At 34.8% G+C, this 13,744-nt stretch overlaps 1 protein-coding gene across 2 annotated transcripts; it reads left to right on the forward strand.

Moving 5' to 3' along the window:
- The first annotated feature begins 8,507 nt into the window (after positions 1-8,507).
- LOC124831350 (endonuclease V family protein) lies at positions 8,508-11,991 on the forward strand. 2 transcript variants are annotated; one of them, XM_088100830.1, is made up of 8 exons: positions 8,508-8,664; positions 8,750-9,014; positions 9,392-9,454; positions 9,677-9,716; positions 10,280-10,344; positions 10,507-10,638; positions 10,897-11,025; positions 11,613-11,991. In XM_088100830.1, exons 1-8 carry the CDS (start codon positions 8,597-8,599, stop codon positions 11,670-11,672), a joined length of 822 nt encoding a protein of 273 aa, XP_087956956.1. In that variant the 5' UTR covers positions 8,508-8,596; the 3' UTR covers positions 11,673-11,991. The 2 variants fall into 2 exon arrangements, with proteins under 2 accessions (XP_087956956.1, XP_047161272.1); XM_047305316.2 differs by having other exon boundaries at positions 10,522-10,638.
- Positions 11,992-13,744: the final 1,753 nt, after the last annotated feature.

Consider the following 13,744-nt stretch of genomic DNA (forward strand, 5'->3'; position numbering starts at 1 on the left):
ATCAACTAACTCAGTATGTCCTTGGTCATTGTCGTCCTTTTCAACTGGTTTCTTAATATCCATAGAGTTGTAGCTGCATAAAAAGTCATTAAGAATGGCAATTTTATCTTCTTCATATTGTTGGTTTCTCTGTTGTTTTGCTGGTCTTTATAGGAAAAAATATTTTCATAGAATATAACATTTGTACTTATGAAGAGTTCCCTAGTATTGATGTCAAGAATAATATAACTCTAGACACCATCTTTATAATCGAGAAAGATTCTCTTCATAGCTCTAGAGTCAAGTTTACTTATGTTGTTCTCAAGAGTATAAGCAAAGCATAAACGCCTAAATATTTTTAAAGTGAGATAAGTTGTAGGAGCGTCATACATTACATCATGGGGGTTTTCCATTTAGAACTGGGGAAGGTACCCTATTTATGAAATATATTGCAAGAGTCGCAACATAAGACCAATAAGCATTAGGAACATTAGATTGAAAAATAAGGCTACAAGTTATGTTTAGTATGTGTTGATGCTTGCGCTCCACAACACATTGTTGAGGAGTTTCCACACAACTTCTTTGATGATTGATGCCATGAGAATTATACAGAATAACATAGTTAAACTCAAGTCTATGTCAAATTTAACAATCTTAATTTTCTTATTAAAATGGTTTTTAATCTTTACAATGAAATTTTGTAGTAAATATCTAGTTTGACTTTTATTGTGCATTAAGAAAGCCCATGTATGTTTGTTGTAGTCATCAACTATAGTAAGGAAATAGGACCCCATATGTCACAGTGGATAATTTCAAAGCATTCAGTAAATAGAGAAGTACTTTTAGGAAAATGCAATTTATGATGTTTAGCATAATGATATCTATCACAAACAATATCAGAAGTCATTTGTACATACAGAAAATTTTTACATATTTGTTCTACAACCTTGTGTCCTGGAAGACCTAATTTATAGTTTCATAGATTTACATCAACACATTCATAAGAGAAAATACATTTGTGAATGAAATCTTTATTAGAAATAGGAAAAGACTATAAAGATACCCTTACAAATATTAGCACACCCAATTGTCATCAATGTAGAGTTGTCTCTTATCTAGCACATCTCAGAGGAAAATGTTAGAATGCAGTTTAAGTCCTTAGTCAGACTTTGGACAAATATCAGATTAAAGAAAAAGTTAGGAATATATAATACATTAAAGGGTTAAATATGTTTTTTGTCTCTTAAGTATCACACGATTTTAGGTTTAGTCCCTACTCGAAACTTTGATTGCTTTTAGTCCTCATAGTTTTGAAACTATTACTATTAGTCCTTAAACTTGAACGACGTTCACTTTTGTTTGATGTGGCAAACGACGAGGCCACGTCTTATGCCAGCTTCCCTCTTCACTCTCTGCCATGTTGCTTTTCTTTTTATCTGGCCAATAAGAATATGACATGTGTCAACCCCCTTCTGTAACACCCCGAAATTTGGTGTTACGTCGACTAATTTTTTTTTTTTTTTTTTCCATAAAACACATAAGTAAAAATTCAAATTTTAATATTCAACCTCAACGGAAAAATATAGTACGATATTTATTACAAACCGATTATTCCGAAAATAAAACGTTTAAATAGTCAGGATCGAATATAAACAAATACATTCCCAGTCATATATCCCATCTCTCTTTCATCCTTTATGCATGTTCAGAAACATCAGCCATCACATCTGCAATAACATCTGCTCCCGTATAACATCACACATTATACGATCATCGCATTCACATGCACAAACAAGCAAGGGTGAGCTAACAAAATACAATTCTTATACATCATAACATACTCATAATAACATGCTATCATCCACACCTTAATCAGATCGAACTATATACCCGAGTACGAATTATGCTTCAACCATATGCATATCCCAATATGTATCAAAATATCAAATTAGAATGCATACACCAACATGTATAACAAAATAAATCAGACTACATCCACCAATATTACAGACGAATCAAAATACATACACCAATATGTACTAGCGTCACTCCCATCACTCTTTTCAGAGCTTCCCCGGGCCGTTACACATTACCCTAATGTGTAGTGCTGCTTCCCATCACTCTATAGGGAGATTCCCCGGGCAAGTACACAATGTCACCCTCCATCACTCTGAACAAGAGCTTCCCCGGACAAGTGCAAGTATACCCCCCATCACTCACCTAAAGAGATTCCCCGGGCCCGCAAGCACAACGCCAATCAAATTTGTAATGAGCTTCACCGGACTAGTACCCCACGTCACCCCCATCACTCTTACATAAATGTAAGAGATTCCCCGGGCGGTTACACATTACCCCAATGTGTAGTGCTGCTTCCCATCACTCTATAGGGAGATTCCCCGGGCAAGTACACAATGTCACCCTCCATCACTCTGAACAAGAGCTTCCCCGGACAAGTGCAAGTATACCCCCCATCACTCACCTAAAGAGATTCCCCGGGCCAACACGCACAACGCTTACTATCCACCACTCATTTTAATGACACCAACCAGCCAAAAATATACATCTCCAATAATCCTCATAATACCAATCCAACCATACCATAACGTACCTATCATATCATCATCACATAAGCATCACAATACCAAATTGTAAACAATTCAAGTTCTTCTTTTAACATGAAACTCATAATTAAATCATATACAACTATGATTTCAACAGTACTTAACCATCCAAACATCACTCTCATATCAATTTACAATCTCAAACAGATCACCCAATATTCCCATATCAAATAGATATATCAAACAATTCAAAACAGTGTACACATAACACATTTTCTTTATATCCTTTTAATACTCATATTTAGGTAACTCAAACAACTTTGAAACCATCACCAACAGTTCCGGAAGGGTCAAGAACCCCCAAAACGACCTAGAGAACGTCCAAAACGGACCTCTGGAACCCCCAAAACTATCAAAAACAAATTCTGCAAAGTGCAGGTGCGTGTTAATTATTTGGACGAACGTCATAAACCATTGGACGGACACTGTTTGGACGAACGCTGTTACTCTTAGTCGAGTACTATTGGGACGAGCGTTGACACCCTTAGTCGAGCACTATTGGGACGAACGCATACTAGCTCTTCATGGACGAACACTGTGAGATCAAAGACTCTGCCGAACGCTCAAAACCGAACACCATATTGAATTCAACACTGTTTGAACGAGCGCTCAACGATCAAACGCTATGAAGACCGAACGCTCACTTAACCATCAACTGACCGAACACTACTAACCAGCGAATGAACGAACACTACTAACCAACGAATGAACGAAAGCTACTAACCAACACCTGAGCGATCGTTACTAAACCATAACTTGAGCGATCGTTATTTTAAACCAATGACCGAACGCTATTAATATCATTCCCTAAAACCGAACGCTCTCCAGACAAGGACGAACGCTAAATGCCTAAGCCAAGGCACGATTATGACCGAACGTTACTACGAAGAACGAACGTTAACCAAACCAACATTTGACCGAATGCACTCAGCACATGGCATGACCGATCGTCCAAATCCGACGAGGACGAACGGTCAGTTTTCGCATTCTGCAGAATTCTGCAGAATGGTAGCAGAACCTCCCTTGACCATTTCTAACCACTTTTCTCAACTTCTTAAACTCTTAATTCTCGTTTTAGACTTAATTAAACTTATCCAAATGATTCTACGCATCTCTACTACCATTCTTAAGTGATTAAAGTTCACTTTCAGCTCCAAAACACTAACTTCAACAACTTAGGGACCCAAATTTGATTCTACTACTTGGAGCATGTTTTAGACCACTTTTATGTTTCTAACAAGTCACAATGGACTTGTCTAGACTGCCCAAACAGTCCAGGAACACTGCAGCCCTCATTTACTCAAAATTCTTACCTCACTTCCTCTAAAATAGCCCAAATTGACCATAAAGACACTTGATTTCCTTTCTAACAGCACTACCACCGAATTTTCATGTCAACACAGATCCAACATACACAATTCCAATAATCATCTCATACTTCCATCAATTCATCCAACCAAAAATTCATTAACTAAGCAAAACACACAATTTTCGTATTCCATGAAAAGTGAGTTAAAACTTCCTTGTTTACCACCCTAATTCACACCCAAATCCATCAAAACTTCATTTACGCATATACCAACATGCTAGAACGAATTTCCATCATCCAATTCACATATATTCATCACCTTACACAATTATTTCATCATCCAACTTATGCAGAATTCATAGATTAAATCTAACTCCCTTTACAACTTTACCTTCAAGCTTCTTTCATATTCAGAATTCTCAATCCATCATTTAATTATCTCACCTTATCATATTGATAATAACAAGTCCATAGATTCAAACAGAAAACCAAAGATCAAGATCAATCTAACATCATCTCCATATGCTTAACCCATTTCATCTAATTCATACAAATTTCATATATCAAAGTTATAGCAAAAACCCATTTGATTCATCTTTTTACCATCAAAACATACCCAACAACCATCATCTAAGAATAGGACATTTCTAATCCAAGATCTCATAACAAACATTCACATCCATCCCATTCAAACTAATCATTTGTTCAAAAAGCATGATTTTCGGATTTAAAAAAAAACTAAGGGAAAACCACCATGTTCTTCATCCCATTTCAAGAACCAATTCATCCAAAACTTCATATCTATATATACAAACACATTAGAACAAATTCTCATCATAACTCCCATCATTCAATCCATTAAACTCATCACATTTCGCAGGACTTTCATCAAACAATACATGTGCATTTTTCCAAATTAAAGTTAGCTCCCCTTACCTCTTGAAGATCTTAACTTCTTCTTCCAAGAGAGTAACTCCTCCTTTCCTTGGTAGACCAAGCAAGCTCCAACACCTCTGCACACTTAGAGTTTCGTTCTCCTCACACCAAAAAGCTCTCCACTCTCCCCAAATTTCCAAATCTGATTTGGATTTAAAGAAATGGCTCCAAGATAAGCTAGGACCCAAGATATTGTAATTTAGCAATAAAAGACCAACATCTGGCCATCCTAATCCATTTTCCAGCCCAAAATCCGGAAAGAATGGTTTGTGGGAAGATTCCCCAACCTTGCACGCTCAAAAAAACGTGTTCCAGGCTGTTATGTTTCCATAACTGACGTAGCTAATCGATTAACTCAAGTGCTAATCGATTAACACGAGTCCAGAGGTTAAAAACACGAAATTTTCTCTGTAACAATCGATTAACTACAGCTGTTAATCGATTGTTCCAGCAAAGAAAAACTCAAACAGCACATCTGTCACAACTTTGACAGATCGGTTGAACCCCTTTCCCGAAGTCGGAATTAGGCGTATGAGTACTCGAATCGAAGCTCTTTGAGTCTACTTTCCAATGGAAAAAGAATCAACCCAAAATATTAATTGTATAAAAAGTTATACATAAAATAGTAAACTATGTCAAATTTTGACAGCATTCTATTTTACACTACAACTTGAAATTTTTACAACTTGGTAAAATTTTGAGTTTACAAGGGTCTTACACCTTCCACCCCAAATTAGGGTTTTCCAGATTGGGGAAACTTGCCCCTGCACCTGCACCACGATTTTGCTCTTCTATCTTACGCTGTCATGAGCCAAGAATGCGAGAAGGGAAGGGTCCTCTCTTACAGGTGGAGAATGGAGTTTCTGTTGTGTTTTTGGATTTGTAGGTCTATTGCAGGTGATGGCGCATCTGGATGACGGTGATGATGCGAGGGAGGATGTCGCGGCTTGCAAGGATTTTGTGCTTTGAAGGTGGCGTTGATGGAGGATGGCGTCGCTGCAAGGGAGCTTGCAAGATGAAGGCGCGACGATGGAGAGGCTTAGGTGATTTAGGGTTCATCGCAACACTCATGATTTGGGATTTTGCTTGGCTGTGGTTCTCGATTGGTCGAAGCGAACTCGGTGTGCGTCTTCCGGCACGGTGCGATCGTTTTTGGATTTGTTTGAGTTTTAGGTGATTTTGGGAATGCCATGGATGACTCGCGAGGAAAAAGAAAGGGCTCCGCTGTTTGGATTCTTTGCAGGTGAAGAATGGAAGCAAAACAGGCATTACACCTGCTCTAATACCATATTAGAAAAGGTATTCAGAAAAGGAGGAGGCTTTCGAAAGAAGAGAAGGGTTCACAGAGTTCTTTATTGCAAAAGGGAGAAGATAAAAAAGGAATAAATGGTTGTAGTAATCACGTAAGAAATCTTGGATCTCTCTATTTCTATTGTATATTGTGTATTATGGTTTTTATTACATTGAAGAACAAAGTGAAACCTTACACATATAGGATTCTCTTGAAAATAGGAAAAATTAAAACCCTAACTAACTCTAACTAACAAAACAACTTGATTACTGCATCTAAGCAGTAATCCAATTGATTATAAGCATCTCAATATCTTTGCTAAAGTAGTATATGTTTATTGTCAAACAAAACAAAAGTTTCAATTAAGGAAGAACAATTTGAATTTCAAGGAGGATGAAGGAAAATGATTTCAGTTTCGATAAAAAAAAAGGAGAATAAGACAATTTTATTCATTTATTTAATATATAATAAGGAAGGACAAAGTGGAAATCAATAAAAAATTTGAAAGTTGAAGAAAAGATAACGGTGAAGGAGTTTTGTTTATCATCGAAATGTTTATTCCTGTCTCCAATTAACATTTACATTAAGTTGACATGGATAATGTCTTCTACGAACTCAAGAAAGATGTTAATTATATCTAAATTCCTACAAGGATCATTATTTCTAATATGAATCAGACCTACAACCATTTTAAATCGATATATTGACTCAAGCAACCAAGTATGAAATTATTTGAGAAACTAACTTCCACACTTGCTCTCTTCAACTACACAAGAACACTATTTATTAAATTTCTTGGTGTCTTATTTACATCATTAACAATCTACATTGATGATATTATTGAGAATCCAAATGTGAGTCTAAGTCCCACATTGGATAGAAATGAGAAAATAGAGTACTATATAAGTATAAAAGACCCACTAACTCATTGCCTTAAGATTTTGGATAGAGAATGATGTCAATCTTTTACATGGTTGAACTCATATCTCATTGATATTATATCTCTCCGATGAACCTCCTCTTCAATAGACCCAACAGATCATGGTATCTTTTTTCAATGGAGATTCATTGGTGAGCTTTTAAGGAAAACAAACATTTATCTAAAAGAAAAGACATTTTCTTCCTGCACCCTCTAATTTTTTAATTGACTTCCGAATTTCTTGTTTCGCAAATTTTCTGGAATAAGATTTCCAAAATGTATGAAATGAACCTCGAAACAAGTTTTATAGAACAAAATTTTCAGAACATATGTAATATCTTCTAGAATGCATTCTCTAGAATGAAATTTTCGAAACAAATTAAATGTGTTATAGAAAGAATTTTTCGGAATAAACGTTTTTCTACAACACATTCTCTGTCTTCTTCTTCTACAACTACGGCAACAGTGGTTTGGTAGTGCGACGTAGTGGTGATGGTATGGGGGTACTTTTAGTAATGATGGTAGGCAGAAAACAAAAGTCGAAGAGAAAAAGATGAACTACTTGACTTAAGGGTGTTGCTCCCTTCACCACCGCATCTTTCTCCCCCCACCTCCCCTTTACTATTTTACCCTTAAAGTAAAATTTTATTTTTAGGATTATTTTTCTTTTATTTTAACATTATATTTCTTCATCTCTTTCTTTTGTCGCGATGAGATACTACAAGTTATAAAGGTTGGTGGTGATGAAAAGAATTATCAAGCAGTCTCCCTGTCGTGATGCAGTGTGGCTCTCGTGGTGCAGTGTGTGGAGTGGTACAGTGTGTGTTGCTTCTTAAGGTGCGTATTCGAATAAACCTTCAAATAAAACCCTAAAATAAAAAACGTAACCTTTAAACGGAGGTGACATCCTACGGATGTCAAAATCCTTCAACGGATGTTGACATCCGTTTATGTCAACATCCGTTTAAGGAAAAAACGGATGTCAACATCCGTTCTTTCCATAAACGGATGTTGACATCAGTTCTTTCCTTAAACGGACTCCGAGTTACGTTTTTAATTTTAGGATTTGTTTTATTAGTTTATTCTTTATTTTAAAAATATTTTAATAATTTAATTTAAATGTTTTGATTTATTATTTTTTAATATATTTTTAATGTATTTTAATAATGTAAAGAAAATGAAGAAGAAAGAAACGGATCAAGAGAAGTGAAACGGAGAAGACAAATGGAGTTGTAAAGTAAAATTGAAGACAAATTGTTAAACGGAATTGAGAGATAGAAAGATTGGGTGCAGGGAATAAAGTAGTAGAACTAGGTTTGGAATAAATTAAAATAATAAAAATAAAAAATTTTAATTTAAGGATATAATTGAAATTAAAAAAAATTAGGGAGGTGGAGGAAGAAAGGTGTGGTAGTGGAGGTAGCAACACCCTTGACTTAAAAGTCCTTGAGCCACTTTTGGGCCTATAGGTATCGGCTCAACATGCGAGTAGGACAGCGTACGAGAAAGAGTTCAGACAGCTCTGGTTTTTGTGTTGCTCAATGGAAGAAGCACCTGAAGAACCATCACAATCGCGAGACTCTTGGCGAGATCACCAAACTTGGATAACGTTACGTCTCTACAATTCTACATTCCACAATTCTAATTTTTTTATTCCCTTTCTTTCAATCCTTAACATCTATCACGCTTTTCAGCACACAAGACATTCTCAGGGAAAAGCTGATCACAGAGGACAGTTTCTCATGGAAATTATCCAGCGAAGGTGAACCTGGTTATAAGAAGGGAGAAGAATTGAGATGCGTTGGTGGGGTTGACATTAGCTTTTCAAAGGATGATCCATCAAAGGCATGTGGCACCCTCGTGGTGTTGGACTTCCACACTCTCCAAGTTCTCTATCAGGACTTCTCTTTTGTCACTCTCCAAGTCCCTTATGTGCCTGGTTTCCTTGCATTTAGAGAGGTTCTTTTTCTTTTCTTCCAATTTGATAATTTTGAAATATGACAAAAAGATTTAATTTTGATTTTATTTTATGATGAATCATGATGCTATCTGTAGATAACATTGAATTGAACCCAATGGGGTCAGGTTAGTGATGGAGGGTTTGACTAGTTTGTAGAGGGTTATTGGTCCAAACCTCATAAATGCATTAGAACCTATTTAAATGTTGGTTTTACTATTTTTAAGGAGGTATGTGACTTATGTTTGTAATTTAACTATGTTCATGATTTACAATAGAACATTATGTAGTCCACCCTACCTCGTGAGAAAGGGCTTCTTTGTTGTAGTTTCTAAAATGTTTGTTTCCGCTATGATATTGATTGCTCCTATAATTATAGGCCCCAGTTCTTCAACAGCTTCTAGAGAAAATGAAAAGGAGTGATAATCCTTTCTACCCTCAGGTAATGTTGTTCATTACATTAAGAAAAGTACATATGAATTTGTCACCTTTTAAACTTGCTCGTTTTATTTTACTCAGCACTCACATTGCTGGGGCCAATCTTATTAGCTGCACTAAAAACTCAGATATGCAGAATTTTAACAGATTGGTAATTATAGCAATCTATGATGTTTTTTGTACCTAAGTTTCATCACCTGAATAGGGTTTTGATGGTTGTTGACAGCTGTTAATGGTTGATGGAAATGGAATACTTCATCCCAGAGGCAAGTGCTTTACAAAAGAATATTGTGCATCCCCCGTATAAGAGTCATGCACAATATCTTTTATTGAATAATTTTTCCTTTTCTTGAAAATGTGATTTAGAAGAATTTACTTAGCTATTATGAATATGATATTTACAGAGGTACTGTTTCTTATATTTTACTGGTCTATTAAACTAATGAAATATTGAACCAGTCATTTTCCAACTTAATATATTGGTTGGCTCTTGTTTTAAAATTTGATCACTTTGTAACATTCAATAGCAAATGATGTTTGGTATAATGAAAAGTGGCAAAAGCCATTAAACGTCAGATTTCACTGACAAGAAAATTACTCCCATTGATGAGCCATTTCTGGCTATAATTTGTATCCATCCCATCCAAATGACGTTTATGACTCGACTTCCAATGTTAGTAATTTTTTTATCAATTGGAACTATCTCTGAGAAAGTTGAAGTTATTTTAAGTTATTCTGAATATGTTATAATTTATTTAACATAACATGTAAATTTTTGCTTGCTACCTGTGTTTAACATTGAAATTTTCTAAGCCTTTAACTTTTGCAGGTTTTGGGCTGGCCTGTCATATTGGAGTTGAGGCCAATCTACCAACAATTGGGATTGGAAAGAATGTTAGTATTGATAGCATCACTTATTGATCTCTCATCTCATGTGCCCTAGTACCGATTACCTTTCAAGAGATTTTGACATGTTTCTCTATTTCTTCAGAGATTCTATAGTTATTTTTTATAGTTAAGAACAAGAAATACTGAATAGAATCCTTAATTCTTTAGCTGTATATGTTCCAGTTGCATCATGTGGATGGTCTTACTCATTCAACAGTGAGAAAACTTCTTGGTGCTGAAGAAAACTCTTCGAAAGAATTTATTAATTTGGTGGGTTCTTCTGGGCGAATATGGGGAGTGGTAAGAACTTGAATTAATGGTACTCTACTCATCCTTATCTTTTATAATAAGGATGTGCTCACAATCATATGCCACTACAACAGATTTTATCATACTCACGAAGAGCAATTTATTTAATGTTTTCATGCATAACATACAAAAACTGCTAAATCCAGTTGTGTTTTATAACTTACAAAGTTTTGTGTTTTGAAGCATTTTTATTGAGATATTGATTGGCCAAGCTCTAACATTTTATTTTCTTGCTACACTTGTGTCCAGGCCATGAGATCTACACAGGGATCCATAAAGCCAATATTTATATCAATTGGTCATATGATATCACTTCAGACTGCCATTATGATTGTTCAAAAGACCTGCAAGTTTCGTGTGCCTGAGCCAATTAGACAGGTAAAACTATCTTCCATTTGAAAGCATTTAATGCCTGCTTTATTTCAAATCGACGTATAATACAACATCTCTTGTCACAATGAAATTAAAGAAAGAATACACGAACCAGACCTTTAAAGGGATTATTTCTGCCTTTTTTTCTTTTAATCCTTTAACTTCTATAAAGCTAATACTGACTCGTTGGCTTATTGTAATAGTCCACTTTGTAGTTTGGGATTTACTTGAAATCTGCAGCTTATTAGTTATAGCCCGAAGATACAGTAATTTTTTTGCTCTTTTTGAGTTGCACTTCTTGTTCGCCTGCACTTGGTTGAACTCAATCTCCTATTACAAGTTATCAGATTGGCAATGCATTAAATGTTTCTGTATGTCATTTATTAACACTATTGAAAAAGTTCATGGTGGCAGATGCTTGTAGCTAGACTAATTTACCAATCACTTTGCTTGGATAATTTACTTGGTTATGCTTTCCATCATACATCTTCTGGAAACATTTTGTTCATAAAAAAACAAATAAATCTCTTGCTGTATTCCAATTATTGGAAATCAGAAGTATCCAGTTCTTTACACCCCTGTTTGAAGTGCAGGCTGACATAAGATCTAGGGACCATATTCGGAAGCTTGAAATGAATGGCAAAGTAACATAATTCGCTCATACGGTACATCATCGTCGACATTAAATTTTCTTTCCTCGTTGGTCTTGAACACCTAAAGTGATGGCAACACTTACTGGTTACTACTTACTACATGCTATCATGAATTCTGTTAGACACTTGTACGATGTAGGTGGTCATAGCAATGTTAATTTTCGAGTTCAGAGATGTAAATGGATGGAACCAGAAGTTATGGTTATGCTTTCAAACCATATATGTACAACCTTGAAATCGAATACATAAAAGTATCATCAAATACAATCTTGATCTTCAACTTTTTAATGTACAGTACAGCCTCTCTTTTTTTCTGGTGCCTCTTGCACTCACCTAATTCTCAGCATGGATCTTAATGTAGTGAGATTTTTGTACCTCTAAAATACTTTATAATTCTGTAGAACTTACATGGTTTTTCTTATTGATTTTATTTTTAAACATTGAATTTGTTTTGGGTTTAACTTTTTGTCCAGTTAAATAATGAAATAGCTATATGAGATGTCAATAACTGTTAGGTTGCAAGGGACACAAACGAAGTGGATTGAACCATCACAATCCATCAAGTGGTTAGTGTTGAAATCTTCAATCTTGTAGCTCTTTTCATTTGTGAAATGCATAAACCAAGACAAAAATGCACGGTTTCTTATACCATTTGGTTGCACTTGCCGCAAACAAGTGGCCACAAATAGTTGGTCTTCCTCCCCTTGATTTACAATAGCCAATAATTTGTGTACTATTTCTTGATTGTCTTAGAATTTTCATGGTTTGCAACTGAAATTCCCTCAATAAATTAAGCACCAACTTGAAAGTTGTGATTTTTGTGAAGATGATCTGAGAAACACCAACAAAAGGACACATCTTTGTTTTTGCCTTCCTTGTTTTTCTATCCTCCTGAGTTTTGATTTGGCCCATGGTAGAATTATGCAGCAGCAGAAGTATTTCTCAATCCTCTTCCACAACTTCCCAGAGAGCGAATTCCTCCAGATAATACTCCATTTTTACTGCTCAAAAGTCATGGTTTTCCCAATCATAGAAAGGGTGTTTGGGAAAGATTTGTTTCAAAATCCAATTGTTGGAACTGTGGTGGAAAAAATAAAACAGGGAACAAGGGAGAATAGGATTTGTGGGACTATTTTGTGCTGAAAGCAAGAAATGTAATATTTTATTGATCAACATTTGCATTTGTAATTATTGAAAGAGCAAACACATACTGATAAATTAAGTGATATAATTATCAACAACTGTATAGACTTGCTTCTCAAATAAAAGTGTCAGTCTAATCAAAGCATTGTGTCACAATTGTTGTATATTATTTCTCTCCTATTGTTCATCTTCATTGTGCCTCATTAAAATTCTTGATTCTTCAAGTAAGTTTTTGTCATTTGATGCCTAAGTTTTGTTTTTCTGGAGAGATCTTGGACTGAATGATCCTATAGTTTTTCATTACACAATTTGAGAATACATTAGAACAAGTAATTTGAAAATCAAAATAAATGTATTTGATATTTTTGATAAAACAATTTGAATTTTTTTTACGGATTACATGATCTGAAAAAAGCCGTCTGGATTGAAGAACTTAGAATATGTATGGTGATTATATTTAACAATATGGACACATTCTCTAATGAAAAAGTATCAAAAATATATTACAAATTGTGAACTCTACAAGTCATAAACACACTTCTAGATTAGATGATTCAGAAATGACCCACACATTACTTTGTCTAGAATGTGTTAATTTACTCTCCAAATTCTATATTTATGGGGTTGATCTTCCAGAATTACCCTATGAATTAATCTATCAATTTTAAAAGAAAAAAAAAATAGATTCCGCTATCGACTATACTTCGAATAAGATGTTCTTTCTGGATACAATAGGGAATCATGAAACTCATATGGAGGCTCATTGTTCGTTGTTGTTATAAAGAAAAAAAGGGTGAGAGTAGACACTTTGATAAAAAGTTTTGAAATGAAATAAAGTATAATTTACCTTAAAAAGTTTTGAAAAAAAAATATATTTTTAAAGATATCATTTTTATAAATAAATTTATATTAAATAGATAAAATATTAA

The sequence above is a fragment of the Vigna umbellata genome, chromosome 1 (assembly GCF_029865625.1).
Source record: "Vigna umbellata cultivar VRB3 chromosome 1, Vumbellata_1.0, whole genome shotgun sequence".
NCBI lineage: Eukaryota > Viridiplantae > Streptophyta > Magnoliopsida > Fabales > Fabaceae > Vigna > Vigna umbellata.